This window comes from Ammodytes marinus, assembly GCF_949987685.1.
Source record: "Ammodytes marinus genome assembly, chromosome: 15".
In the NCBI taxonomy this organism is placed as follows: domain Eukaryota; kingdom Metazoa; phylum Chordata; class Actinopteri; order Uranoscopiformes; family Ammodytidae; genus Ammodytes; species Ammodytes marinus.
Genome location: NC_137219.1, coordinates 6,596,019 through 6,622,891, shown reverse-complemented (window position 1 = coordinate 6,622,891; position 26,873 = coordinate 6,596,019). Strand labels below are relative to the sequence as shown.

General features: G+C 39.9%; 2 protein-coding genes across 2 annotated transcripts in view; one reads left to right on the top strand and one right to left on the bottom strand.

Moving 5' to 3' along the window:
- Positions 1 to 21,363, top strand: part of sash1b (SAM and SH3 domain containing 1b) — a gene marked incomplete at its 5' end in the record, with an annotated part of 48,265 nt that extends 26,902 nt beyond the window's left edge. Inside the window, 16 exons of the mRNA XM_080042952.1 lie at positions 10,569 to 10,697; positions 11,221 to 11,271; positions 11,808 to 11,857; positions 13,335 to 13,375; positions 13,662 to 13,748; positions 13,904 to 14,016; positions 14,559 to 14,660; positions 15,843 to 15,975; positions 16,726 to 17,129; positions 17,841 to 17,915; positions 18,017 to 18,157; positions 18,288 to 18,420; positions 19,082 to 19,251; positions 19,339 to 19,548; positions 19,832 to 19,982; positions 20,430 to 21,363. Of these exons, the coding sequence (XP_079899078.1) occupies positions 10,569 to 10,697; positions 11,221 to 11,271; positions 11,808 to 11,857; positions 13,335 to 13,375; positions 13,662 to 13,748; positions 13,904 to 14,016; positions 14,559 to 14,660; positions 15,843 to 15,975; positions 16,726 to 17,129; positions 17,841 to 17,915; positions 18,017 to 18,157; positions 18,288 to 18,420; positions 19,082 to 19,251; positions 19,339 to 19,548; positions 19,832 to 19,982; positions 20,430 to 20,587 (2,148 nt within the window). The 3' untranslated portion in view covers positions 20,588 to 21,363. The remainder of the gene's footprint in view (positions 1 to 10,568; positions 10,698 to 11,220; positions 11,272 to 11,807; positions 11,858 to 13,334; positions 13,376 to 13,661; positions 13,749 to 13,903; positions 14,017 to 14,558; positions 14,661 to 15,842; positions 15,976 to 16,725; positions 17,130 to 17,840; positions 17,916 to 18,016; positions 18,158 to 18,287; positions 18,421 to 19,081; positions 19,252 to 19,338; positions 19,549 to 19,831; positions 19,983 to 20,429) is intronic.
- Positions 21,364 to 23,285: 1,922 nt separating this feature from the next.
- On the bottom strand, positions 23,286 to 25,355 carry ddo (D-aspartate oxidase; the record flags this gene model as incomplete). The annotated part of the gene is made up of 4 exons (XM_080042953.1): positions 25,087 to 25,355; positions 24,766 to 24,874; positions 24,476 to 24,652; positions 23,286 to 23,847 (listed from the first exon to the last, which is right to left on the bottom strand). The coding sequence occupies exons 1-4, from the start codon at positions 25,256 to 25,258 to the stop codon at positions 23,286 to 23,288; spliced, it is 1,020 nt and encodes a 339-aa protein (XP_079899079.1). The 5' UTR covers positions 25,259 to 25,355.
- Positions 25,356 to 26,873: the final 1,518 nt, after the last annotated feature.

Below are 26,873 nucleotides of genomic sequence, written 5' to 3'. Positions count from 1 at the left end.
CCAACCCATATGTGAGTAAGTTGTATCTCTTGATGAAGTATGACAGAATATACTAGTATGAGCAGCATCATGCTATCAGTGCATGGCCAATTTTAAAAGTGAACAACTTACTCAACCATTTAGATTTCCCCACAAATAAATACACTGCCAAATTCATCGAAGACGATCAGAGGAATGCATTTAAACAAGGAGTGTGTCTGCAAGCTGATTTACAGCCTTATACTTTAAGGATAGAACACAATGTAAGTTATTTTCAAAAGGTACATTTATACAGTCCAGTTATTGTTCTAAATATCGAAACACTTTCTAACACATCACCTTGCCCTGATGTATGTCACACATTGTCAAGGAGTGACTCGGTAAAAGCCTGAGTCTAAACTATTCTAAAAGTTTCATCACCACTTAGCATTTGTCCTCGTTGCTCTCTTGTCTTGTCTCATATCTTCCTCGCCTTCGTCTTGGCCTTCGTTTCACCTCTGGAGTAAGTAGGCTTTTACTAAACCACAGTACGCCATTTATATCAATCATCTATTTTTACTATGCACATTCAATATCAAAATGCATAGTTGCGTTATTTAGAACCTCTTCGAATGTTATTTATGACATAATGCAGTATAATGCCTCTTTTCATGCATCGTAGCGCAAATGGAAGCATCCGATTTTAGACCGGAGTGGAAAGCAGACCGGGTGACAATGGAGAAAAGACATTAGACCTAAGAGAGAGAGAGAGAGAGAGATTACGGCAAACAATGGGAAGGAAAAGTGACAAGGGAATGTAAAAAATAAGGATGTTGAAAGAACACATGCAGGGATGATGCAGTGATTAAAGTAAAGGGGTAGCCTGTGGGGACAAAAGGTTGGATTGAGGCTTTCAATTAAGAAAAAAGATTCATAGGCCATCGAAGCTTGAAATTCCTCTATGGGGATGAGGGCCAGATTTGGATGAGCTTTCGAAAAGAACTAGCCTGCTCCACAGGGACATGTCCCAAAAGGAAATGGATCCAACTACTTTAACAAATGCCATTAGTTTTTCACGTGTCTAACGGTAGATTATCTGTTGGAGAATGCTTGTTGTCAGAATCAGTGAATATCTCCTGAGTCCTCACAATCAGCTACCTGTCCTTACTGTGTGTGTGTGCTGAGCTTTTCATTATTCTGTATGGTCTGTATACTGTAAGTAATGGGGGAAGACAACATCATTATATCCATTAGTTTAAATTGCATTTGGAGCCACTGTATACATGTAATGTGTGATTGTATACACTACTGCAGGGAGACAGATTTTAATACATGACTTTAATTATTGAATATTTTATTCCTGAGTGCTCATGCTCCACTTTAAGCATTCTGCATTATTAAAGAGTGTGATATTGTTACAACGTGGCCCCTTATTTCTTTTAAATGCACTTCAGAATTTTTTTTTTAATGCTCCATCAAGAGCATTTCAGTGATCAGTTACATTCAGTGATAGGGACATGTGCACAGTGACTGCCTGAGAATAGTCTCTTCTAATGATAGATTACATAAACATAAAATGTACTTGTGCCTTTATTTGATGCAAAACTGTAGTGAAATCCCTCTGCGGAAAACTAACAATGCACAGTTAAAAAAACATTGTACAAAACTGCTCTTCTATTCTACAAGTCCATGCTGTTTTTATTGCCATTAAACTTAAATGAGGCACATTGATCGAAAAATGTGGTAAGATGTTAAAACACTTGGCCTGATGTCGACCTCAAGAAAAGGGCCAAATATTGAGTCAGGGATCAATTCCAATGAGAGATTATGCATATTTAATTACCATGTAAATTTTCTTGACCTTAAAGAAGTGATCCCTGATTAAAGCGTGGAATATAAGTGAGAAAAATTCCAGCAGAATTATTGTATATCTGTATTTTAGTACTGTTAGCCAGTATATTAAGGATAGGGGGTAATTATTTGAGCCTTAAGGGACCAAGGTTTATTAGCTCCAATACTATAAGCAGATCAAGAATCTGACAAAGCAAAGATGTCAAACACTTAAAAGCGAGACCTCTCTTTGATGCGTTGAACGAGTTTTCATGTTCATTAAAGATCCTCATGCAATTCTTATGATGTTTGAACATGCTTGGCTAGCTGCGGTTAGCATCCATTAATGGATGTAGTGGCTATTAGGTGGATGTCCTTGGAATGGCAGAAAAGCAGAGTGAACATGTGAGAGTTTAGAGTAGGAGGCAAATTGAGTTGGACAGGAGATGTTGTCATCAGGTCTGTTGCGATGTGTGCGTCTGTCAAAAGGGGCATGTACAATCAGTGAGCGTGGTCTCCTGAACGTTTGTGTGGTACCTACATTGTCACAGTGTTAAGGTTCAGTTCTCTGAGAAACTGATTTCCCAGAAGAGGATTTGCCTGACAATTTTCCTGGTTATCTGATTAGACAGCAGGGCAAAGTGTTGTCAAGAACATATAGTAAGTAGGTAATCAGGAATACCCATTAAAAAGAGAACATTTTGTTGTGCAATTGCAACCTTTAGCTAAAATGAAAAGTGAAACAACAGTTACTGCTGGGTTAAGATCCAGTTTGATATCTGGTGTGTACCACTGTTTCTGAATTCAGCCTATCTGCTTATAAAGATCTAATGAGACCCAATTGTTAACCATTACACAATAGTCACTTCTCAGGGAACTGCCTAGTCTGTCTCTGCTCTTCATTTAAAGGTAACCTACTATGTGAAACATACTTTTTCATGTTTTTCCACCATTAATATGGGTCCCTGATATGTCGGGAGACTCCCAAAGTATGAGAAAAAACAACCCAATCTTTTTTTCTCCACCTCCACCTTTCTGAAAACATATATTCAAAAACCCCAATCGGAGTAGAAACCCAAATTACAATTTTGAACCTGGAAATGAGCACAATATGTGACCTTTAACTTATTTAATTCACAGTGCATTCATGTCAATGTCTCCTCTGCATGATTTTTTCCCTTGGAAACTTGTTTCAAAAGAGAAATGTCTAGAGGGTATTTTCTTTCCTGATTGGACAGACTCACTTGTTTTTCACACCATGTAGAATGACCTCACTATGGGGCGCCATGATCTTGCATTGCATGATTGACAGCTGCTCCTGCGTTGGGTCTCACAGGAGGATCAGTGGATGCTTGTGGTCTTTAGAGGGGTTAAACTGACGAACCGATAATGCAGCTGTAAGACGGGGTGAAATGATTTCAGCACCTCTGAATTAAACATGGTCCAATAGATATGAACAATCTATAGGCTGCATCACTAGGAACCTAGAACCATCCCCTAGCCTTTTCACAACTGAGCAATACACATGATCTTTCTAAGTGTGAATTTTGTATATTTTTCAAAGGGGGTCTCCTCCGTATTTGAATTAAACATACTTCAGTCAGCTGCCACAATTTAAGCAACACACTTCCAACTTCCATCCAGTAGGGATTTAATACAAACAGAATTTTCATCCAATTTCACTTTTTTAAAAGTGATTTGATCTTTGAACTGTTGAATAACACATGCTCCAAGGAACAGGATGGATCTATAAAACTGCTTAAAAACCAGCAGGGATCCTAAAAAAAAGTCCACATTATAGGCCTACATATTTCCAAAAATGTGAATTGCTTTTTGGAGGCTGTACTGTCCTGCATTTTTATTTCATCTCTGGGTATTTAGCTAACTGTTGGAAATCCTGATCAGATTTGGGCTGCGGACAAAAGGTTTCCCCCTGTCTGCCCTTTTAATCTACTTAAGAGATTCACTTTCATATTTTTTTTAATCTGAATCCTTGGCTGCTGTCCCTCGGTGTCAGGAATATTTTATCATTGATGCACAAAGAAGAGAACAATGTAGCTTCGAATCAACCACTTTTTCATGACATCTACTACAGTGATCAATCTTTTTAGTAAACAATGAGAACAAGAGCTGTTTTTTCTGTTTTAAAATAAAGAAAATACAACAGGGTATTCAATACAAAAGCAAGAATACATTTAAACAAAGGAAGGCCGTTTCTGGGAGATATATCTCCCACTTTTTCCAGTGCATCTGCCTTGTGAAATACGTGTTTGTAGCCATTTTATTTACCTTTTATTCAGTATGAGATCAAGACAAAGCTCCTATGCATTGAGGTTGGGGTTTCATCGCCGTCTGCAGTGCGAGATATTTGCTTAGTGACTGACGAGATGAAAAGTGGTAGCCTAGCTGTGTGATTCAGACCTTGCTAAGGCAGTTCATACCCATACCAGGTATTTTATATTCACTGTGTGTATCTGTGACTGACAGCATGCATGTCATAGTGCGACCTGTCTCATCAGACCCTCATTTGGGATTTTCTTGTAGGGGGCCCCGGGGATTTGGAACAGTTAGAAGTCTCCTACACACTCACGCACACATTTCCTAGATGTATCACATATCATTGCTGATATGTTCAGACATCTCTGTGTACTGCTTTTATTTTCTAAAACATAAAATGTTTTCAGTTTTTTCACCCAAAGACGCTTTCTAAATGGCAAACAGCATTCTCTCCTTGTTGTATTTCAACACCTAACACACAATAAATTGGTGTGAGTACAGATAGCTTGGTATGTATTTTGAGGATTTAACTTAATTGAACTCCCTGGAGAGAAATGTAACATTGCAACAGCATATAACTGGACTAGAGAGGTCAGCAGTGTGATAAAAATACATTCAAAATATCTAAATGTATGTCATTGGAAGAAATTATTATTTTTTCTTTTATACAGAACATCAGTTGAGCCAGGTTTTACTTTTCTGTAGTTGGAATGGCAGCCCATTTGAAAACCTGGTGATTACAGTTTCATTGATATCACTTAAAGTTCTGTTAAATTATTTCATGGCTTTCCGTGGTTTGAGATTGATCGTTAGTCACATTACCTCACTGGGTAAACTGTAACATGCAATCATTCACCGGTTGGTGTCCTGAAGGTTTTTTCTCAGAACTGGACTTGAATTTAGAGTTTGTCTTTCTCATCCCTGGAGAGCTTCCCATTGTTTTGCCTCATTCACCCATTCACACACACACACACACTCAAACACTGATGGCAATGCAATGTTATACTGAGGCCATCGTCTATAAGATCATTTACGCTTGTCTTTCCACCGACATACATTCATTTTGTCTCTTGGGAACAGAGAGATGTCCTCTGGGATCAAAGCTCAGATGAGCGCTTAGGCACTCCAGGTCGACACAGACGTTGACGGTGATAGGAAAGGAGCGGGCAGACGGAAAGGAATGGCAGCTGTCTCCCGCTCCGACTGCGCTCCGAGGTGACGAGCAGCCCGCCGCTGTGTAGCCAGGCAGAAAACTGGCCTTTCTGGCATGAGCTGCCTCAACCCTTTGGCACATTGTGCAGGACGCAGCTCTCCACCATCTCTTCCATCCATATGCAGCACAGCATAATCTACACAGCGCCTTGCCGTAGATCTGAAAGTTGTATTGTTACCTCCTGGTGGCTCTGCAGTCAGTGGTCAGTCACTAAAGATGAAGATAAAAGGTGGGGTCAGTGATTCTGGAGAACTCTTGTCAAAAAACACGTATTGTCAAAATTTGTGAATGGTGCCCCATGATCCGGTACATGTCCGTACTATGTGTGTGCTGAAAAAAAAATACAGTGTCTGGCATTTTGCTAGCTGGGGATGGGCCCCTTTTGTTTACATACAACATTTTTTTTGTGCACATAGTACGGACAGGTAGTGGACCGTGAGGAGATATTCACTGATTCTGACAAAAAAAGGTTTTGACAACAAGCGTTCTCCAGAATGGCTGACTCCACCTTTGAAGGTAGTTGGGCCATGATTAAACAAATGCTGAGTGTTATTTCTCTTGACTTCATTTCACTGACTAATGTTGCAAGCAAACGAGGTCACCACCCTCACAATGCCTTAAGGATATACAAAGATGCGTTTTGTTGACGTAAAACACTACAGCTGGTAGCAGCAGAGTAACATATAATCTCTGCTTCTTCTGAATCTGCATACACTTCTACTGCAAAGCTCAGTTGCAAATTGACTCTATTATCTTAAAGTGTATATGTGCACTGACAATTTTTACAAAATTAGAGTTTGTTTAGGTTAAGAGGAAATACTAAATTTCCACTTGATATTTTCATGGCTTTTCAAAGCACTATCATAACCTTCAGCTCTCCATCATGGTCAAATCAAAAAGGCAACTGAAAGATGTTAATGTAGTGTTAATATTTGCTGCCCCCTGCTGGTACTCATACTGTCGGTGTCAAAAATGGCAGTAAGTCCTCTCAAGTCTGATTAACATTTAGACATGCTTGTTTGGGTTATATGTACCTTCTTATGAGTAATATGTGCTATATTAATGTTATTACTTTTATGAGATATAGAGACGTGAAGATAGGAGTGAATAAGCCCTTCACATCAATTAAGGTGTTACTGAGCTTATTAAAGTGTAACTTACCTCATTGACACTATACAGTATTTAACATACTTCTACTAGGATGCTCTTTTGTATTGTTGTGTTTATTTATGTCACATACAATGTGTTTTTGCAGCCCTTGGAAGTGCATTTGGGACTAAAACATTTTTATTTTAAGAGGCCCCCTGTTTTTTTGTGTCTCATGCAAGTACAGTAGGACACACAAGTGCTTAAGCACACAAATATGGTGAGGCGCATGTTGTCCGCTGTCACTGTAACAGTGTTTAGGCGTTTGCAAATTTTGTATAAAATGCATTTAACACGTTATAAATAAGGGTATGCATAATAGAGTCATTCAAAAAAAATTAACATAACTTTTGGTTGCAGTGAAAACACAACAGGGTACCCTTTTTTTAATTACTATTTTGTTAGAAAAATATATGTATGCAGAAAAATCTTAAATAATAATATTTGCAAAGACATTAAAATGTCATCAGACTTCTACATGTATAAGGCTGTGGTCAAGAGGAAACCTCTATATCAGCAAAGGGAAACATATGTAAGAAATATTAAAAAAAATGTATAAAGCCAATAAGGCATGACACATCACTTCTAACTCCTTTGCAGACATAAACATGCTGGCCTGGCACACACACATACACTCTCGCACACTCTGAAGTGGTGATTTATTTGAACATGTGATTCAGCCAGTCCCTGTGGCCCGCAGCTGGAGAGATCAGCGGGCCCCACCCAGCAGCACCAGCGTCACATGTGGTTGAAACTCCCCCCAAACCTCCCCTCAACCGATCTCTGTTCTCTGCATGCCGGACACCCCTCCCCTTCACTCCAGGATGTATTGTCCCCCACTCACTGAGCTCAGTTCAGTTTCAAAACTCACAGCAGACTGGTGGAACTGAAGAGCAACTTTTGCTGGGTAGCTTTACTGTTGGCAGCCAGATGCCCGTTTGTGGTGAGTGTATTTTTGTGTTTGCACTGGAATGTAGGCCTATGGTTAGAGTTGATAGTTTCCTGTAGATCAAGTGGAGGAAATTAAATTGATATATAAGTTGAGCCTAGACAACTTAGTGTGTGCATCTTTACCTTTTACCTTGTTTGCTGTTATAGTTGGTCAATGAAGACTTTCATTTGGTACAAAAAAGCTTTAACAAGTCTGTGCTTGTTCTCATGATCTTTTGAAACATAACTCAAAAGCCAATACACATTTCAAGACAATTACAATAGCCTTTTATACTCAGATGATTGTAACATTACAATCTTTGCTGGAATCAAATCATACAGCGACATTTTATCAAAACCAAGTAGTTGGATTAATTGACAGATAAATGATAAGGCTGTATCAAGTGCATGTGTTGAATAAGGAGTTCCTTCTTTAACGTGGGTTAAATCTTTTCAAAAATAAGGATCAAATTGGATATAGACAGACATTTCTCAAGTGGATTTTGTTTTAGTTCAAGCCTTGTTTGACATAAACGCTGCTCTGCTTCATCAGTCAAAAATGTGATATAGTATGGAATATACTCAAACCTACTGTGAGTAAACCTAAATTTACTCTTTTGACATTTATTCAGAGAAGTTGTTATTCACAGAAAATGATGCTTAACGATCTTATCTGAATCCTATGATACTCTTGGTATTCATTAATGAAGCAAGACTCTCCTTCAACATCCCATTAAAGCAAGATTAAGTGATGAGTGAAAGTGAGATTATATGCCGATACTTTGCGAACAATGTCTGGTTGAGACAAAACAGAAGAACTTTAAAAATATTCATTAGACACTCGTGGCCCTGGGGGCACGTGGATCTTTTGTGTCTGCCTATGAGAGATGCTCAGCTCCTGAGAAATGTGACACCGCACTCTCCTTTTCAAGCCTCTGTGGTCGATGTCTCATGCTGCAATTTTGGCTTTCAGACCATTAATTTGGAGACGGAGGGAAATATACAGCACACTGGAAATACTTTCCCAAAACTATCAATTTGTTAGAATTTACAGTACGAGAATGGAACTCGTATTGTTTGTTTTATTTAACATTCATTTTTTCTTCATTTTTCTCTGTATACTTAAAGGTGGAGTCAGCGATTCTGGAGAACCCTTGTTGTCAAAATGACTGTCAAAATCAGTGAATAATATCTCCTCAATGGGCTCCCTGATATATATAAAAAAAAAAAAAGGTCTTAAAACACAGCCTAGGCACAATAAACCGGTATGTAAACAAAGGGGACACACTGTAGCTAGCAACATTCCCAGTTTACAGAGCTTAGGCTGTGTATTAACTCCAGATTTGTTTTCAGCGCGCACACACAGCGTGCAGTATTGACAGGTAGTGTATCGTGAGGAGATATTCCCTGATTTTGAAAAAAGTGATTTTGACCAACAAGCGTTCTTCAGAATTGCTGACTCCACCTTTTAAGCTGTGTTTACATTCATCTGTAACGGGGATGCATTCATGCACCATGTCTAATAAACACTCGAGGCAATACGATATCATGTGGCAGTGTCACAATAGGCTGTTTATGTGTATCAGTGGCAGTCCCAGGCAGAAGAGCGACTGCAGCCAGGCACAGTGCGGAGCTTCTCAATTGGCTTAAGCCTTGTTTCTTGACTGTATGAAAAGCAGCCAGATTTTCAGGCCGTGTTCGACCCGGGGGCATGTCATTTACCAAATGAATGGCCCTATTTTCTGGACAGTTGAGCCAGTCACAGCCTATCATGCATGAGACAAGTGAGCCCACAGTATTACTTTCCCCTGCTGAGTACTGTATGCAGGGGGCACATTTGCATACCTTAAGGGTATAGCATGAGTGAGACATAATAATAATAACAACAATAATGATCATGCGTGAAGCAGTTTTTTGGACATACTGGATCTCAGTTCTGGTGATTAGACACAGCTTTTGTTTGTCTGTCCAGTGTTAACTCATGACTAGGCCCTATGACATCTTTGGTCACGTTGCTAGCATCTTTTTAGAATTGATATGCCGTATTATCTTTGGTTATTTGTCTTTTGAATCATGCTCTTTCACGTCTCTTCAGTGAAGGGAAGGAGTGAATACATCTATCTTTCACTAAGCAGCAAAGACGGTAATAACATGACCACTTTTAGCCTAAAAACTCATGATTGATTAATTAAATATTATAATTAGTTTCCCCATTTTATTCAGATCCAGCACACCTGGGGAAAGTGCACATATTTGTTTTAGATGTTAAAATAATATATGAATCTGAAAACTTTGTCTACTATGTTTGTATACAACGAAATCCAGGCGGCATTGTGCACATGTATTAGAATTGGTTGCCTATGAATATTATACTTCGGAGAAAATAAACACTTAGAGAGATGGGGCTGCAGACTGCACTGACTCCACCTTTGTAATTGAGTTGGTTGCTCAATATGTTTTTTTGATTGGTCTTCATTAAAGTAGACCTATTAATCAAATGTGACTTTATTGCGAAACTGTTTAAATTATCTAGTTAAAATGCATCTTTTGTCCAGAACTATGGCTAACAAGGAAACCAGCTCCTAAGTGTTTATTCAATCGGTCAATAGGTCATATAAAACTCAGCAAAAAAGTGTCTTATTTGTCTTTTTTCCCACATGTCCAAAGGCACATAACATTAGGTTGCACAATTGTAGGAAACTAAAAGGGGTTACATCCAGGAGGCTGTGCTCCGTGCCAAGACAAAGACTCATCCGATTGAGTGGTTCTACCTCTTGTGATTTACGGTAGACCGAACCGTGGCCTCTTGAGTCCACTCCTGATGGACTGTGAGAGCGAGTGAGAGTCTAGGCTACGTCACACAGAGCTTCCTCTAGCCAAGGGGTGGTGGTGGGGGGGTCAGGTCTAAGTAAGGGAAAGGGTCAGTGGGAAGGAAGATAGCAAACTGGTAGAGAAAGAGGCAATATCACAGCTGGACGTCTCTGATGCTTTGACCCTCCTGGTGCTTTATCTAGAAGTGTATCCTGGCTTGTTTGTTTTGCCCGTGACCATATACAGCTTGAAACAATGGCTTTAATCACGACAGTGGTCAGTGTCTACAGTCTTTGCCTGCTGTTTGGCATCTTGCTCAACCTCTGCGGGGTGTCGTTTTCCTCCTCTGGTCTGTGGTGATATCTGAGTGGGTGTTTGAATGATCCCTTTATCTCTCCCTCAGGATGGCTCTGTGGGGAACCTTGATGACCTCGCTCAGGAGTATTCTCGGTATTACGGCACCTCCCTCAGTGACGTGTGTGAACGGATGGAGGAGCTACGGAAACGCAGAGTAGTGCAAGACGCAGAGATGGTAAGCTGTCATATCAATATTTTTTATCATCATTTAAGACATTCATTGGCTCTTTGAAAAAATCTTATATCTCAGCATAAAAATATTGAGGTTCTTTCTGTGACCAGCCACGCTGTCTTTTAAAGGAATCGTTAGATATGTTGGGGAATAAATAAAAATAGCTGAGAGAAAGATGGGAAGATTGACCCCCAGCTTAGCATTAAGACACAGCTGCTCTAGAATCCGCCTCTGGAGTGCATATTAAAAATATCCCTTTTGTCACATTGAACAATTTATTTACTGGTGCGGTAAATAAATGTCAAAAAAATCAATCTAAAAGAATGTTCCAACATAAGAGATACAGATATGTTTAAAAACCTGTTAGCAGTCCCGCAATCGTAGAAGTCATGACCGATGACACATAACTGCTAACTGGTTGCATAATGTGGGCTGGCCAATTCGGTAAAGCTGAATATTATTTCTATTTCTGTGTTATGATGACAGTATAATTTACTCCACCACTTTGGTCGCTTGTGTGTTTCAGGAAAAGGTTGAGTCAGTGGCCACATCACTGCAGCTCCGCTCTCAGATCCAGGTGAGTGTCCAGCTCTGTGTGTGTCAGACCCCAGGAGAAGGACACTTCCTACTACGTGCGTCAGCAGACACGCTGATAACAGGCCGTGACAATTGCCTTGTCATGGTTATCACAAGCTTAACCAAAGTGGGAGTCTAGAAAGTATAATTTGACTAAGAGGGATGCCGAGAGTTGGCCTTGAGTGTCCTCGAATGTTGAGGAATAGATGTCAAAACATGGTGAAGTGTGACTAGTGGCATGTTTTGGGTTTTGTTGACACTAAATTACAAGATTTGCATTTTAAATGTGCAACAGTTTACAACTAAACAAATGCCTGAAATTCCTCTTTTGTTACACCTTAATTGCAGTTCCTACAGTCCTTTTCTTCATAGAAATCTACATTTTATGAAGAAAGATCACATAATTTTAAATCACAAGTTCCTTGAATCTATTCTTATCTAGTCCTTTTATCTAAGTTAAGAAAAGAAGCTAAAACTCAAATGTGATCTTTTAAAAGCATCTCAGTAAGTTGAAGCATTGTCTATTTTCTTCTTAAGGAATCCCTTGGACTCACCAGTACCAACTCCACTCCAGAGACTGAGAGAAGGTAAAAATGAAAATCCACAGCTTTAGTATATAATGTATGTGCAGATATTCTTGACTAGGTGAGGTGCTGGGGTGAAGCATCAGTTAGAACAGGGACAGGCTGAACTGTGATGAATTACTGGCCCTGTATTATCTCAATGTGACCCTGTGGACACGAGCCTTTCCTCTGTTTCCTGGTGCCCTCCAGTCATATTTATGAAGCATTTCTGTGTCACCTTCAAACTTCCTTCCTTCCCTCCATTGTTTTCTTTTGAAGGATTTTATAGATTAGTCATATTCTTTAGTCATTGGAAAGCTGAAAATGATGAAAGAATTGGGTGATGACTAAGACTTGATGATTAAGCTTAAACAGACAGAACCTTCTAAATAAAGAAATGTTATCATAATAAAGACCAGGCCTGTGTCATTAAGAACCTGGACAGAGACAAAATGTATTTCTATAAATCATGTATTCAGACACAGGAAATGCACAACGCCCCCTAGTGGGACAAACAGCACAAAATAATGCTGGTTTATTATACTATCTATGGAGGAAACTGAGGGCTGCCAGTATCAGTAACACATTTTGATGACTAACACACCATTATTTTTTTCCTATTCAGTGCGTTTCTCATATGCTCCCTCTTTAAAACAAGATTCAACTTGGATTTTTTGCATTGGGTGTGTCTTTATGCAATGTTTATGTTTATTTGTAGGGTTTATGTGTAATAGGACAAGGTTATAAACCACATATTTTCAGAGTCAGGGGAAATAAAAATCAATTACATTTATATTTCATTTTGGGTTGTAAATACATTATTTGGATCAAGTGGAAAATATGATACTACTATCTAATTTACAGAATCAAAATGTACTGTTCTGATCTGTGTACAAACTCGTACACTGACCTAAAACCGGCAACAAGTGTCAACTGAGAGAGTGAGACCGATATAGACACCAAACAGCCCACAAAGATGAAGAGTGAAAGACACACAGACAGACACAGACAGACAGACAAACATAGAGAGAGAGAGAGAGAGAGAGAGAGACACAGAGAGAGAGAGAAAGAGGGAGAAGGGAGGGTGAAAGTGTGCAGGGAATGCAGAGGCCACGTTAGCGCTGCTGCTGCTGCAAAACCCTGAGTGGACATGAAAAAGGCTGTATTGTTCCTGCGATGGCCGTAGAGCACTGACCTCTGTTCATCAGCCGAGAGCAGCCAGTCTTTCTCATCTGTTTTGACTACTTTGATTTCCCTTCACTAAGATGCTAGTGTCATGAGGGACAGTGTGCTTTTGTGAGCTTTTTTTTTTTTTTTTTTTTTTTTTTTTTTTTATCTGACGCAAGTGGAGAGGATAGAGAGACATGGTAAAGGAGATGGTGGGATAACAGGGAAAATGAAGAAAATAACATTGGAAAACAGGTACTGTTCTGTTCAGGGCTTTTTCCCCCCTCCCCATTTGAAGTTTTTGAATTAAGTAAATGTCTTGTTTGATTTTCAGGTTTCCTGTGCAAAAATCTAGCTCTGATGATGGATCAGGAGGTAAGTTGAAATTTAGTTTGAATATTAATGTGACTTAGTGGTCCTAAGAATCCAGCATAATTGTTTAATATTAGTTATGACAATGTAGAGTGAAGCTTTCTTTTTTTCAATACTACAATGTTCAAGTCAAAATGTTGTAATCTAAGCCAAAATCTAATTGTTTGATATCTGTTTATTTAGTAGCTGTGATAAAGTTTGACTACATTTAACTATTCACTTCATGGTGATGCCTGTTTGTATTTATGTTTCTCTATACTAAATTAAACTGAATCGTTGTTCTGTATAGGAAAATGTGATGGAAAGAAAAAGAGCAAGTCTTTTTGGACGGGTTTTCGAAAGTCACAGAAAGGAGTGGTGCGTCAGATTTCAAAAGGTATGTTAAATCAAGCACACAAAAAATCCAAAAAGGAAATCATCAACATTTTGAAGTTGTATTCAAAAGCATTTGCACGTCTTTTTGTTATTTGACAGTTAGTTGTCAGTTGTGTTTAGTCCTGCCAGCTGACATTCCTACCCTTTACCTGACAGGTGATGACGTAGGTTTTGTGGCCAGTGAGGTCACCATGAGTGACGAGGAGCGAATCCAGCTGATGATGATGGTGAAGGAGAATATGATCTCTATAGAGGAAGCCCTGGCACGGGTATGATGTCATACATTCCAAAGATTTCCACTTTACTGGCATGTTAAAGTTAGAGTTGCTGAGTTTTTCACCTTTTACTCAACTTTTAAGAGTTTACTTATGAAAAGGGAATTTTGTCACTAATCAAATAGGTCAAATATATAGTTAGACCAAGACTTTCAGGCATGACCTTTGAACATCAAATAAAACAATTTCAGTTGGATTCATTATAAAATGTTATGTTCCACCAATAGATTTCAAAAGGGTATTATTGAATTGTAACAAAAACTCTGTGCAAATCTGAATACATCTGTAAAAAGATTCAAATGAACTATCTAGGCACTTGTTTCTGATCAAGTTAACATTAACACTTTCATCTTTGTGACAGTAATACAATTCTTACGGTCAATGCATGATTTCATCTGCAAAAAGAAAATAATGCATTTCTTCAATTTCTTTAATGTGTGCCGGCATCAGGGATAAATGGCAAATCAACTTGTGGATTAATGTAGTCTAGGTATGCACTATTTGCTAACATCATTGACTAACATCTTTTGTTGCAGTTGAAGGAGTTTGAGACACAAAACAGACAGACGTGCAGGTCTGAACCCACAGAATGGACCGACCCATCCAGTCCCGCCACAGATGAGTCGTTCAACTTCAACGTAAGTCTATTAAGCTTGCAGCAAGTCTGAGCTTGCAGCAAGTCTTCATTGCTTTTTAATGCTGAATCACAACCACAGTGCAGTGTGTTGTGCATGTGGGCCTCCGATCTAGCAGTGCCAAGGCTGCGGAGCTGTTGACAGCGCCTCTCTCTGTCCCCCTGTCCCTGTACGGGCGGTGAACCGGGGCCCCTCTAAAGCCCTGCAGCTCAGGCCCTTCTCCCCACTGCAGGCCACTGGGCGGACTTCTATTCATCGCAGTCAAAGCGCTAACCCCCTATTGTGCTGCAATGAGCGGGTGGATTCAGCACAAGGCCATGTTATGCAGGCCACAGCTCTTTTATGCACGGATGGGGTGATTAGGGGGCTCAGGTTCAGGGCACATTTTTCAGATTTTGTCTGGATGGCCTGACTATTTTGTCTTTTCTGTGGGTGGGTGTGTGTTGTCACTTTCTATTTCTGTGTGTGTGATAGTTGCTAGTCTGTTGCTCCCTGCCCTGTACTTTCTTTTTTATTTCATAGACAAACTGTACTTACATTATGTCAGTTGTATATTTGAATAGGCTCTTATTTGTCGTTGTGTATTCCGAGGTGTACGTGCATACCGCTCGTGTTTTGGTCCGCAGATCAAACCTAAATAAATAACCCGAGTCTTCAAATGTACCACTGACTTTTTCACTAACCATTCGTTTCATATATAGGTTGAGGTGATTTCCAAGCAGCTTGTCTTTTGTTTTTCCCACGAATAGAAAAACCTTTTTTAGTTTGTTGTAACACAGAGCAAATGGGCCAGCTGTTTGCAAAGGCCTCAATGTGGTTTCCTACCACATATTTATATTAAGCTACACATGTTTCTACAGAAGGCCCAGCAGGTACTTGCAGCAGCATCTGCAACATGTACAGTTTTACATGCCTTTTTAATTTCATACGAACGTTTCTAGAAATCGAAAACAATAGTTTCAAATATACTTTGGTATTTGTGAGCTCACGTACTACAGTGTAAATATAGCAAAAGTGTCACTATCAAGTAACATCTCCATTCTTATCAATAATAGTGGGCATTACAACGGATAAGTCTACTGTGAACCGAACCATCTTGTTATTTTACAGTAACTGCAAAGCTCTTTTGTAGGACTAAACGTTACTTTTTTTTATATCTAAATGTATACTGGTCTCTCCTAACAGGCTTGTGACCTGTCAGACAATGAGCAAGAAGAATCTGTGACGTTCAGGAGACTCCATAAACTCGTCAACTCAACTCGGAAAGTGAAGAAGAAGCTGATCAGAATCGACGAGTCCAAAAGGCCTGGATCTGAGGGTACTAAAACCACTATAACTATATAAGACTTCATCTCATAGAGCCAGAGTCGATGTGGCAGCCATCATAGTTATTCAGTTTTAGTGGAAACTCCTGACTTGTCTGCCTTCTCAATGTTCAAGTATGTGACACAGAAGTGCAGTTTTTATGCAGGTAAAATCCTTGAATATGTTTCTGCACTGTATATGCAACCAATATGTAAAAGCTGTATCTGTTCTCAGTTAGAACATTCCTGTGTACAAAGAAAAAATGGTGGGACCTGGGACACCACAATACTAATTTTGACACAGTATCTAGAAAATATAATTCATTTTACTGGATCTAATTACTATTTGATAAGCGATTGTACTGCAATAACATTACTTAACATGTTTTTCCTTTTATATACAGTCTATGGTTTTCACTGGTTGTGTAATCTGAGGGAATATATGTTTAGAAGAAAACCTGTTCCACATTTCTTTCAACGTGCTTTTTGTTACTTTTGACAATTTGCATGCTATAACATGAACTTTATACTATCCATGGTGGGTCAGTATGTTATTTGTAGGCTAGCAAAGCCTCTGAAACAGCTTGTAGACTAAGGGAAAGTTAACATAGCATAAATAAACATTATTACTGGGGACAAAACTGTTTTAGCTGGACTGGCAGCTACGGCATCAATTGAATGATCCCCTAAATGCTAAGATAGATAGTCAGTTGATTTTGTCTAGTATTTTAACCTTGCTCCAATCCTTTCTTTCTACCCCATAGAGAGCCTAAACATAGACAGTCTTCCATGTGGAGATGCCAGCACGGCACTGTACTGCGGTGTGCAGAAGAAGCCCTCCGTTTGCCCCATGGACTCCCTGGCTTCAGCTCTGCGGGAACAACTCTCCAATGACCGGGACTCTGACAGCCTGACCACCTCCCCCTCCTCTAGCAGCTTGGACACCTGCAGCAGCCAGAAGATCTTCCAGGCCTTTGGGAAGCAGAGTGAAAGCCCCAGTCATCAGGGCACAGGTGTAGGAGCGGAGGTGAGGGAGGCAGGAGACGGCAGCGCCTCTTCATATTCCGAGACGGAGGTTTGCAACAACAACGAGGAGCTAAAAATCGCTCGCTCAGTGACCGAGGGAGAGCTGCGTCACCGGATCCTCAGCCCGCTCACCAGCCATGGCGTGAGTACAGAGGAGCCATTGTTGTTGGGAGAGATTTTGTTATTTAGCAAACGATGGCAATTTTTTGAAGCTACTGAACTGAATTAATACTTTTCCGTGCCCATCCTTCCACCCCTTTTGATTACGCAACAAAAACACGATTCATTTCGATTAGCTTTCTAGCTAGAGCTTTATATAAACTGTAACACTCTCACTCAATTACCCACATTCCAGCTCACAGATGGCCATTCAAACAGGAAGTTCTGTATGCCTGAAAACATTATGACGGATAATCAAGTCTCGGACTGATCAAACATAATATATAATCTTCTATTCTTATCTTCATTTGGTCCTTTCTTCTACACTGATACCTGTGGTTTCTTCAGTGATAGAGAACATCCTTTTTCTATCATTTTCTTCCTGATTTGAGGTTCCATCATTAGTCTGTAGTTCTGTCTAAATTGCGGTATTTGTCTATACTAGGATCTGTGGTTACCTGACTCACCACACGATCTTAAAAGCCCCGGTTTACAAAGAAATTGTAGTATAAGTGATGGACAGAACTGGCAGCTGAACAGGTGCTCGAGGTGCATTTCCTATATTTGTGGTTAGATGCATGCTCTAAAAACACTCTGTAACCAGCAAGGAAAACTCCCCACTTCACCTACATGTCTGTTACTCTGCCTTTACATATCCTGTCATTTATTTATTTTTTCTTTTGTTTTTTTACAGAGAGCTTGTAGCTTTGGAGGATTTGACCTGACCAACCGCTTAGGCCCCACGCCCATCTGTGAAAATGATAACCCTGTATGTAACTGTCATTATTTCTGAATTTCCATAGACTGAACCAATAGCTATACCTATTTGTTAATTTGCCCTGTTATCTGCTTTTTTTGTATGTAAATTAGAATAAAGACGGAGGTGGTTTGAGGGATCCCATTAAGTCTCCGGTAACCTCTCGTATTTCCCTGGGTAAAAAAGTCAAGTCTGTGAGAGAAACAATGAGAAAACACATATCAAAGAGATACCACAGTTCACTGTCTGAACAGGTATGTGCTCTCAGTATGAAACATTACAGCAAGTGTTACTGTTGTACCTTTTCTTTATATCCAATGTTGTGAGGATGGTAGAGCACAGAAAATCACATTTAATTTTTTTTTTGTCTTTTCTGTGTCATAGTCAAGCCCAGACCGCCTCTCCATCTGCCCAAACTCGCCTCACACGGACTGCGACTCTTTGGAGAAACCCAAACTGAAGCCAGGGGGGTCCGTGGAAAGCCTGAGGAGTTCCCTCAGCGGACAAAGTTCCATGAGTAAGTCTTGTGTTTTTACAGTGTGTGCCTGCGCCAGAGTGGGGCTACTGGGTGTAGTAAAGGCCTTGGAACGCCAGATGTGTGGTGTTTTTCAGTAGAAAGTGTTTCAAGGACAATTAATCGCCTTTGACATAGACTAAACTTTCTGGTCTGACTGTATTTGCTCGGAAAACAGAGTAACATCTGCCACTTCAGTCACATTAAAAAACAATAAAAAATATTTTTCCTAGACTAACACACCTGTGTAGTTTTGTGGATAGGCATGGGCATGAGTAGTGATTAGTGCAGATTACTAATTTTTCAAAATCTATTTTAAGAACGCAAGTGTCTGCAGGAATAACAATAACAATGCACGGCAATAAAGCCTACCGAACGCTTAATACTTATTGTCTAACAAAACAAACAAACAAAATGAAGTCACCAAAATAAATACGGTGGCAAGTAAATTAAATAGTATAATTTAAAGAAATATGTAATTGAACTCTTCAAAACAGCATAAATAGGTTTAAATCCATCCACAAAGCTTACTGCTCAGTCCGTGGCTCATTATTCCCAAAACATTGCACCGTACAGTGCAATTTTTAACCAATCGAATTAATTTGAAATGTATTACTCATGCCCATCTCTCTATGACTCATCTGTGTGTCTGTGGCTTGTGTAGGTGGTCAGACCGTGGGCACCACTGACTCCTCCAACAGCAACAGAGAGAGTGTGAAGTCTGAGGACGGGGAGGAGGACGAGCTGCCGTACCGCGGACCCTTCTGTGGACGAGCTCTAGTTCATACTGACTTCACCCCCAGTCCCTACGACACAGACTCACTCAAACTTAAAGTATGACCATTAATCTACCAAAGTAAACAACAAATAAGCACAAGCTAATATCTCAGTAACTCATGCTCCACTGGTCGTCTCTTTCAGATTGGAGACGTCATCGACATCATTAGCAAGCCTCCGATGGGCACATGGATGGGGATGCTCAGCGGGAAAGTCGGCACCTTCAAGTTCATCTATGTGGACGTCCTGAATGAAGAGGTGGAGGTGAAGCCCAAGAAGACGCACAGGAGGAGGAAGGCCCGGCAACCCAAACCCACCTCTGTAGAGGAGCTCCTGGATCGCATTAACCTCAGAGTAAAAAAAGCTTACTACACTACATTATCAAAGGCTTTCAATTCTTTATAGATTATGAACATAAATCTAAAGCCAATAGACGGTTAGCTTAGCTTAGCAGAAAGACTGGAAACAGGAGGTAAAAGCTAGTAGCAACCGTATTAGGAAACTTCTCACAAGCTAATTTCTCATTTACAGGTCAAAGTACTTTTGAGCAGTTCTGAATTCAACCGATGTGCATGTTTAAATAAACTTCTATATATTTTGACTGATCTTTTTGTATTGTATTCTCACTTCTCCAAAGGAGCATCTTCCCACCTTCCTGTTTAACGGCTATGAGGATCTGGACACGTTCAAGTTGCTGGAGGAGGAAGACCTGGACGAGCTGAACATCAGAGACGCCCAGCATCGCGCTGTGCTGCTCACTGCTGTGGAGCTGCTGCAGGAGTATGATGGTGGGTCAGCTAATCTACAGCCTTATATCCCACCTGAGCACTATGCATTACATTTAGCTGACGCTTTTATCCATAGTGCCTTCCAATAAGTGCGTTCAACCATGAAGGTACTTCTGAAGAGATGTGTTTTCAGCCTGTGGCGGACACATGACTCGTAACACATAAGTTTAGTAAAGTAGACGGAGAGACACATTTCATAATATTTATACAGGATTTAAATATTGAAGTATACAAAAAGTTTAATATTTCTCTACATTTTACAATTGTTGACTCGAAATTGTAGCTCTATACTTACTATTTTAGACTTTTATTCTGCCCATAATTTTAAAGAATCTGTTCTGCTCCTGCCCTCCTATAAGGCAATCCATGCAGAAAACACATGCAATTTTCTCTTGAGATCATAAGATGTGACGGTCTGCCCTCTGTTGGTGGCTTTGTGCCTTGCAGGAAGCAGTGACCCAGAGCGCAGCAGTCAGTCCGGAGGCTCCCAGGAGAAGCTGCTGGTTGAAAGGCGCGGCCTAACGGAAGACTCACCGCGGGACTCTGGCTGCTACGAGAGCAACGAGAACCTGGAGAACGGTAATGACAGCCTGAGCCGCCCCTGAACACTGTCGCCCTCCTCTGCCTCATCCTTCACTAGAAAGACTTCTAGAGGTCTTCAGTTCTTCTCCAAGCTCCAAGCCTCAACATTCAGCCTTCATGCTCTTCTGGAAAGACTCTGCTATATCATTTACTTATGCTGCATTTTTTTTTCAAGCATCTTCTTCTTCCAGTCATACTTTCTTCTGTTTCTGCATTATTGAAGCAAACAGTCTTACAGTCACTTTTTTGTCTGTTCATTGCTTCTGAGAATTGACATTACTTGCCTTTCTTTACAAGTACTAGATTCCATAAAAAACAATCCATTCACAGTATAATACAGGGTTCCTAACAAGATGTAAGATACATTTCTAGTCCCATCATAACACTAAACTGAGCACCTTTTAAAGACATTTTTCACACCCTTGAGCAAACTATCCGTGGAGCTGCTTGTAGGTCTACTCACAAATAGAACTGCAGCTGTGAGTTGGGTGGTGTTTCTTTGCGTTTGCTGAAAACTGTTGAACCGACGTGTGGTAACATTAAAATAGTTAAAAAATAAAAACTTTCTCAGTAATTGCAGTACATACTAACTGTGAATGCTTGCCTTACTTATTGATATATGAATAAAGCAAGCATTTGTGCTTTACTGTAAATGAGGGTTCTTTTGAATGTCAAAATATTACATGGTTAGAGGACTGTCAGATCAGCCACACTACTTGTACAGTGTATTTCTCTCAAGATTTAGCTGTTTGTATATTTTTTCAAGTAAAATATAATGTTGCACCATATTTTAACATGTGCCTGAAAACTGCATAATGCAGAAGAATTAAAATATTTACTAAATAGTATAATTATACTTGTTAAAATATGGCATTTTGTATAATTGTAAATGCACTAAAATGCAGACTTAGGACAACCTTTAAAATGGTTTAACACACTTAAAAAGACAAAGTTAAACTCATTCTAACACACACAGGTTGAGGGTCTGAGTATTTTCTGAGGTTTGCTTCTGTCACAGTTGAGCGTGAGGAATAAATTGCTCCATGCTTTACCAGACTTGATTGCTTGCTTCTTTTCTTTCATTCATCATTCATTCGTAGCACACATTTAGAATTTTGTGTTGAACGCATTCTCTTCTTGGGCTTTTCTTTCACAATAGCCGCTCTTTTCCAAAAATTGTCTGCTCTGCTGCTGTTCTACGGTGAAGTCAAAAAAATATTCCACGTGAAAGGCACCTGCATGATCCGCACACACTCCACTTGTTTATTTCAGGAAGGGACAAAAAGACATCTTCGTCCATGAGCAGGTCCTCCTCCGGTTTTGAGTCAAGCCACCTCCCGTCCCCAGAGTATCCTGCCCTGCCCCAGACCCTGACATCCAACAGATCTATTAACACATCATGTCAGGGTAAACCAGCATGCCAGCAAATGGAAAAAACTCAAAAACAGTGTGAGGTTGTGTCTCCGTCCCAATTGTCAACCACATCATACAATGCTGTCGGCAGCATTTCAAACGCACACACAGAATACGTGTTTGCTCCTATCCCACACAAAGAGCCTCCACTATCAGAGACTGCTGCCTGCTTTGACAACCACACCACCCACGTCCTGCCAGAGCACAACAACAGGAGTCTTTCAATTTCAGCCAATTCCGCGGCCCGCCGGCTGAAAATGCAAAGAAATAAAAAGACATCCACAAACTCGGTGAATCTGGGTTCCCTCATTGAAGAAAGACTCTAAACATCATCTAACTGCAGGGTAACGATCTCAAAATGGAACCATTTTCTGACAAGGTATTGCCCTCCAGAAGAACAGAGAAATTTCGCCTTTAACGTTAAACAAATCTTAATTTTGGATTATGAGCTGCTTAAAATCATTTATTTTATCTTACAAATACTGTTTTGAAAATGTAACCTTGGACTTGTAGCATGCCATGAAACTTGTACATGGGGTACATTTGTTTCCACAATAGCCAGAAAATAAATTCAGCGGTCACTGTTTCTTTAGGAGGTTAACGTGGATTACGCGAACAACGGAATCTTTTCTAATCTTTTTCCTAACAAACAGTCTAGAATCATTCATCTCTCAGGAAACCTTCCTCAAGTTTAAGATATGTTACTTATCTATTTAAACATTAGCAAATCTGGTTAGAGTTTGGTCGATATGAAACACACCACTATTTCAGAGGTTTCATAAACGGTAACGCTTGGCAATGAGTGGCCATCCCACATCAATATTAAAATAAGTAAAATAATATTTGACTACGTCCCCTTTATCATGATATCTATCAGCAGTTTAAAAGAGAACAGAGGGATAATTTGCACATTTTGGAAACTTAATTATATGTGAAGTGTTAGCAATCGAAGCCTTTTTCTGAAATGTAAACATGAATTAGTGTATTTCACATCAGTTTTACATTATGTAAGGTCTGTTTCCTGTTAATTAATTTAATTAAATAAATAATAATTGTTTAGACAATGTAAAAATGCTAACACTGTTAATCATCATCTGTTTACCGTCACGTCAATCAATGTAATGTTTGAATTAAATTAATCTCTGACAGTACAGTAGATCTCTGCACTCAAAGGCAACTGTTATTGGCACCAAGTTAATTTATTCAAGTTAACTTTAGTGATTTAAGGTAAATCTCCCTGCAAGTGTTATTTATTTTTCAAAGTAATTTCAGCACATTGCAGAAAAACTGGATTTTTTATATTTCCGTTCACAGTTTCGCCTTTAGGGGCATATCTTGAAGGCACTGCCTGACCAGCCCCAGTGCATCCAGGGCGGTCCCCCAGGCGTAGGTGACTCCAGAGCCTCCGTGGCCATAGTTGTGGACCACGGGCACGCTGCGAGCCCCCTGCATCTTCACCAGCTCCCTCTCCACCCGCGGGTTCTTCCTGCTTGGCCTCAGTCCGACCCACTCTTCGAGAATTTTGGCGTTTCTAAGCGACGGTTCCAGCCCACTGCAGCGTTCAAGAATGCTCTTTGTGTTTCCTTGGTCAACTTCTAGTCGCCAGTCCTCCGTCTGCCTCGTGCCGCCTATGGTGACGCCATGTATCCCGGGGTAAATGTAGGTCATTCCGTCACTGTCCCTGATGAAGTGCTGCAGCCAGGGGGCCTCCATCTTGAGCACCTGGCCTCTGACAGGGTAAACCTGGTCGTCACCCACCAGCGTCTTAGAGCCCAGGCCGGTGCAGTTGACAATGATATCGTAGCTGTGGCTCAGTTCCTCAAGACTGGTCACCTTCCTCTGTTCCACTTGGCCTCCAGCTTGTCTGAACCTTTACAAAGAAGAAATATGAAGACAGTATGTTGGTAAATGGAGGTATTAAACAGTTTTGCTCTTCCTCTCTGGAATTGAAAGATACATTGAACTGAAAATGTAATAAGTAATAATCTGAAACCGTGATGAATGAAATAGCTTAATAAAGAGACTTTGTAAGGTTTATGAAACTCTTGTTTTTTCTCTGATGATCATACATGACCTGTAAAGGTAAACGAGACCATCAACGAAAACAAAACTATTTGTATATGGTTATTACTAATGCCTTTGCTTGGGTATGAATTACCGCAAACTAACGATAAATCGATGTTTGGAAGGCAGACAGGAACATCCTGTGTTTCCCAAATGGTACTAAATCAAAGTTTACTTAACTATACCATCGTCATACAGTATTACCAGTTTTAATCTTACATAGTCACAAATAAATACATAACCTTAAAGGGATGCATCCTGCCGTCTCTCTTTCACTCCCTTCCTAAACAAATTCATGGCACGAATGCGCACAGAAATGTTTAGGACAGCAGGTACTGGTGTCTTAAAAACAAAACCGCTTTTGTCCAATAGGGGCTGCTAGAATCAACAAAAACTAAAAGTTCCTCGTAGCCACTTTCATAAATAAGACAAACCTCTTTTCGAGCCATGGCAGGTAGTCGGAGCATTCACATTTTACGCTGGTGAACGCATGGCCAAACTTGTGCTCCGGAAATCTTTTCAATTCAACGTCAGTCATGAATCGAAAGCCGATCACTAGCTCTGACCAGAAAGGACTCTTCTCGGCTGGAACTTCCCTGAAAATTTGCCAACTGGAATAAAAAAATACTACAAAATCACTGAAAGCAAAAATAACTATTTTAAGAGTGTCCTGGTTAAGTATTTGACCCAATTTCATAGCACTATATAAACAGTTGTTAGTTACCCAGAGCTCAGCATTACTCCAGCTTCCGGTGAGTGTTGGGATAGAGCAATGGCCAACAGGTGATCAAAGCCGTCCTTGAACCAGCGCTTTTGCCTTTCCAAGGGAATATCTGAAAGAAGAATACAGTAAAAACTGTAATTTTCAACAATAACAACTAATGTTTTCTGTGTATGTACATACAAAGGAGAGGGGGGGGGGGTAAATATGCACTACAAACTATTTTCACATTAATAAAATTTTACTGACTGCACTGCATAACATTTTAAAATAGCTGACAGTTATAATGCATTTTCTAATAGAAAGAGGGAGGCAGTTGCATACCTGGATACTTTGAAGCAAACAGAAAGCCAGCAGCTCCATCGCTGGTGGTGTCGGGACTGAACTTCTCCCCCAGCAGAGTGACGGAGCAGGAGGGAAGAGTCTCAGCGATGCAGACGGCTGTGGAGAAGCCAACAACACCTGCTCCCACCACTGCAACCCTAACATTGGTCATCCTATCCAGGCCCTGTGTCTGAAACTGGAGGTAGAAGTTAGTGGTGTGTCAAATGCTGCCTAGTTGCTTCAAGACAATCTTGCATATAGGAGTGTAAGTGTAACCACAGCTTTTAGCGTTAACGCTTAACTTAACTGACTGCTTAGTCCAAAGATCAGTAAAACAAAGGCCTACCTCAGATGGCTGACCTTCAGTTTATTATGTCTTACATAAGAGACACTGTAAACCACAAACGGCCTTAAAGGTGGAGTCAGCGATTCTGGAGAACGATTGTTTAATCAGTGAATACCTCCTCACGTCAGTTACCTGTCTGTACTGTGAGTTTGCTGAAAAACAATCTGGTGTTACAGCCTAAACAAAGGGGGCCCACTGTAGCTGGCACCATACCAGTTTACAGAGCCTAGTCTGTGTGTTAACAAAGCCTAAGCAGCAGTCATGAGGAGGTAGCCTATTCACTTAGTGGGCTGCATTCACTGATTTTGACAAGCGTTCTCCAGAATCGCTGACTCCTTAAGTAGCCTGAAAACTTTTCTTTAAAGTAAAAATATGTAACATTTTGTTGACATTTTGTTTCTATTCAACAATTATCCAAGAGTATGGACCTATGTTTCTTCTTCCTCATTGTTGTTATACTATTTGAATATTTAATGTGAAAAGGCCATTGATTAAAAAACTAAATTCAGATCTGATCTAACAGTGGAAAAGTCAGGCATCTCAAATTGAACAATGGTATTGTTCATTGCAGCCTACACATTTATGAAAAATGTACTTAAAAGTACTCCTCATGCAGCAGAATGTCCCTTTTATTGTATCATAATTTTTACTGATGCATAGGCCTACATGAGTGAAGAAGCATTTTAGTGTTGCAGCACATTTAAACCACTCTATAAACAGTTTGATCTAAACTAGTGCATCATAAAGTCATCATTTGCAATAAGTAAAATCTGAGTACTATACTTGTATAAAATAAATATTCTGTAGTGGAGTACCATATCTCCCTATATAAACTACTTGTGCTCTATTTTAAAGCAGAATTAAAAAATTTAAATAATCAAGCCTAACAACTGAACATCAGAGGATACATGTTTATGTTGATCATCTTATGGCGTGAATCCGAAAGAATGATCTGATCAGTTCATAATGAAACACTTTTTTCAAAAAAATATTGGAAGTTTAGGTGCAGATTCTTTCGAGGAGTGCAGTCTGCCATGAAGGACTAGGCCTACAACACAAGGTCGTTTAGATAATGAACATTATGGTTTAATCGACCCCTTTTTCTAAGTGCAGAGAGAATTTAAAGTCATCAACTAGAACTTGAAGGCTATATTATGTTACATATGTATGCTACTGGACAGTAGGTAGGCTACACTACAGGTTTTTAGATAATATTTGCGTGTATACTAAAAATAAAACTCCTTCGCCTACCAGTAGTGGAAAATACTCTGCTTCTATACCTGCTGCACTCTTTTTGTCAATTATTGTTTCTTCTGATTTTGAAGGACGCGCAGGTCATGAACAAGTGTCTCTTCAGGAACGACAACGGAATATTTAAATGCACAAAAATCCACTATTAGTTGGTTTTCTAATAGCCGGTTTGTACAGATAATGTATCCTA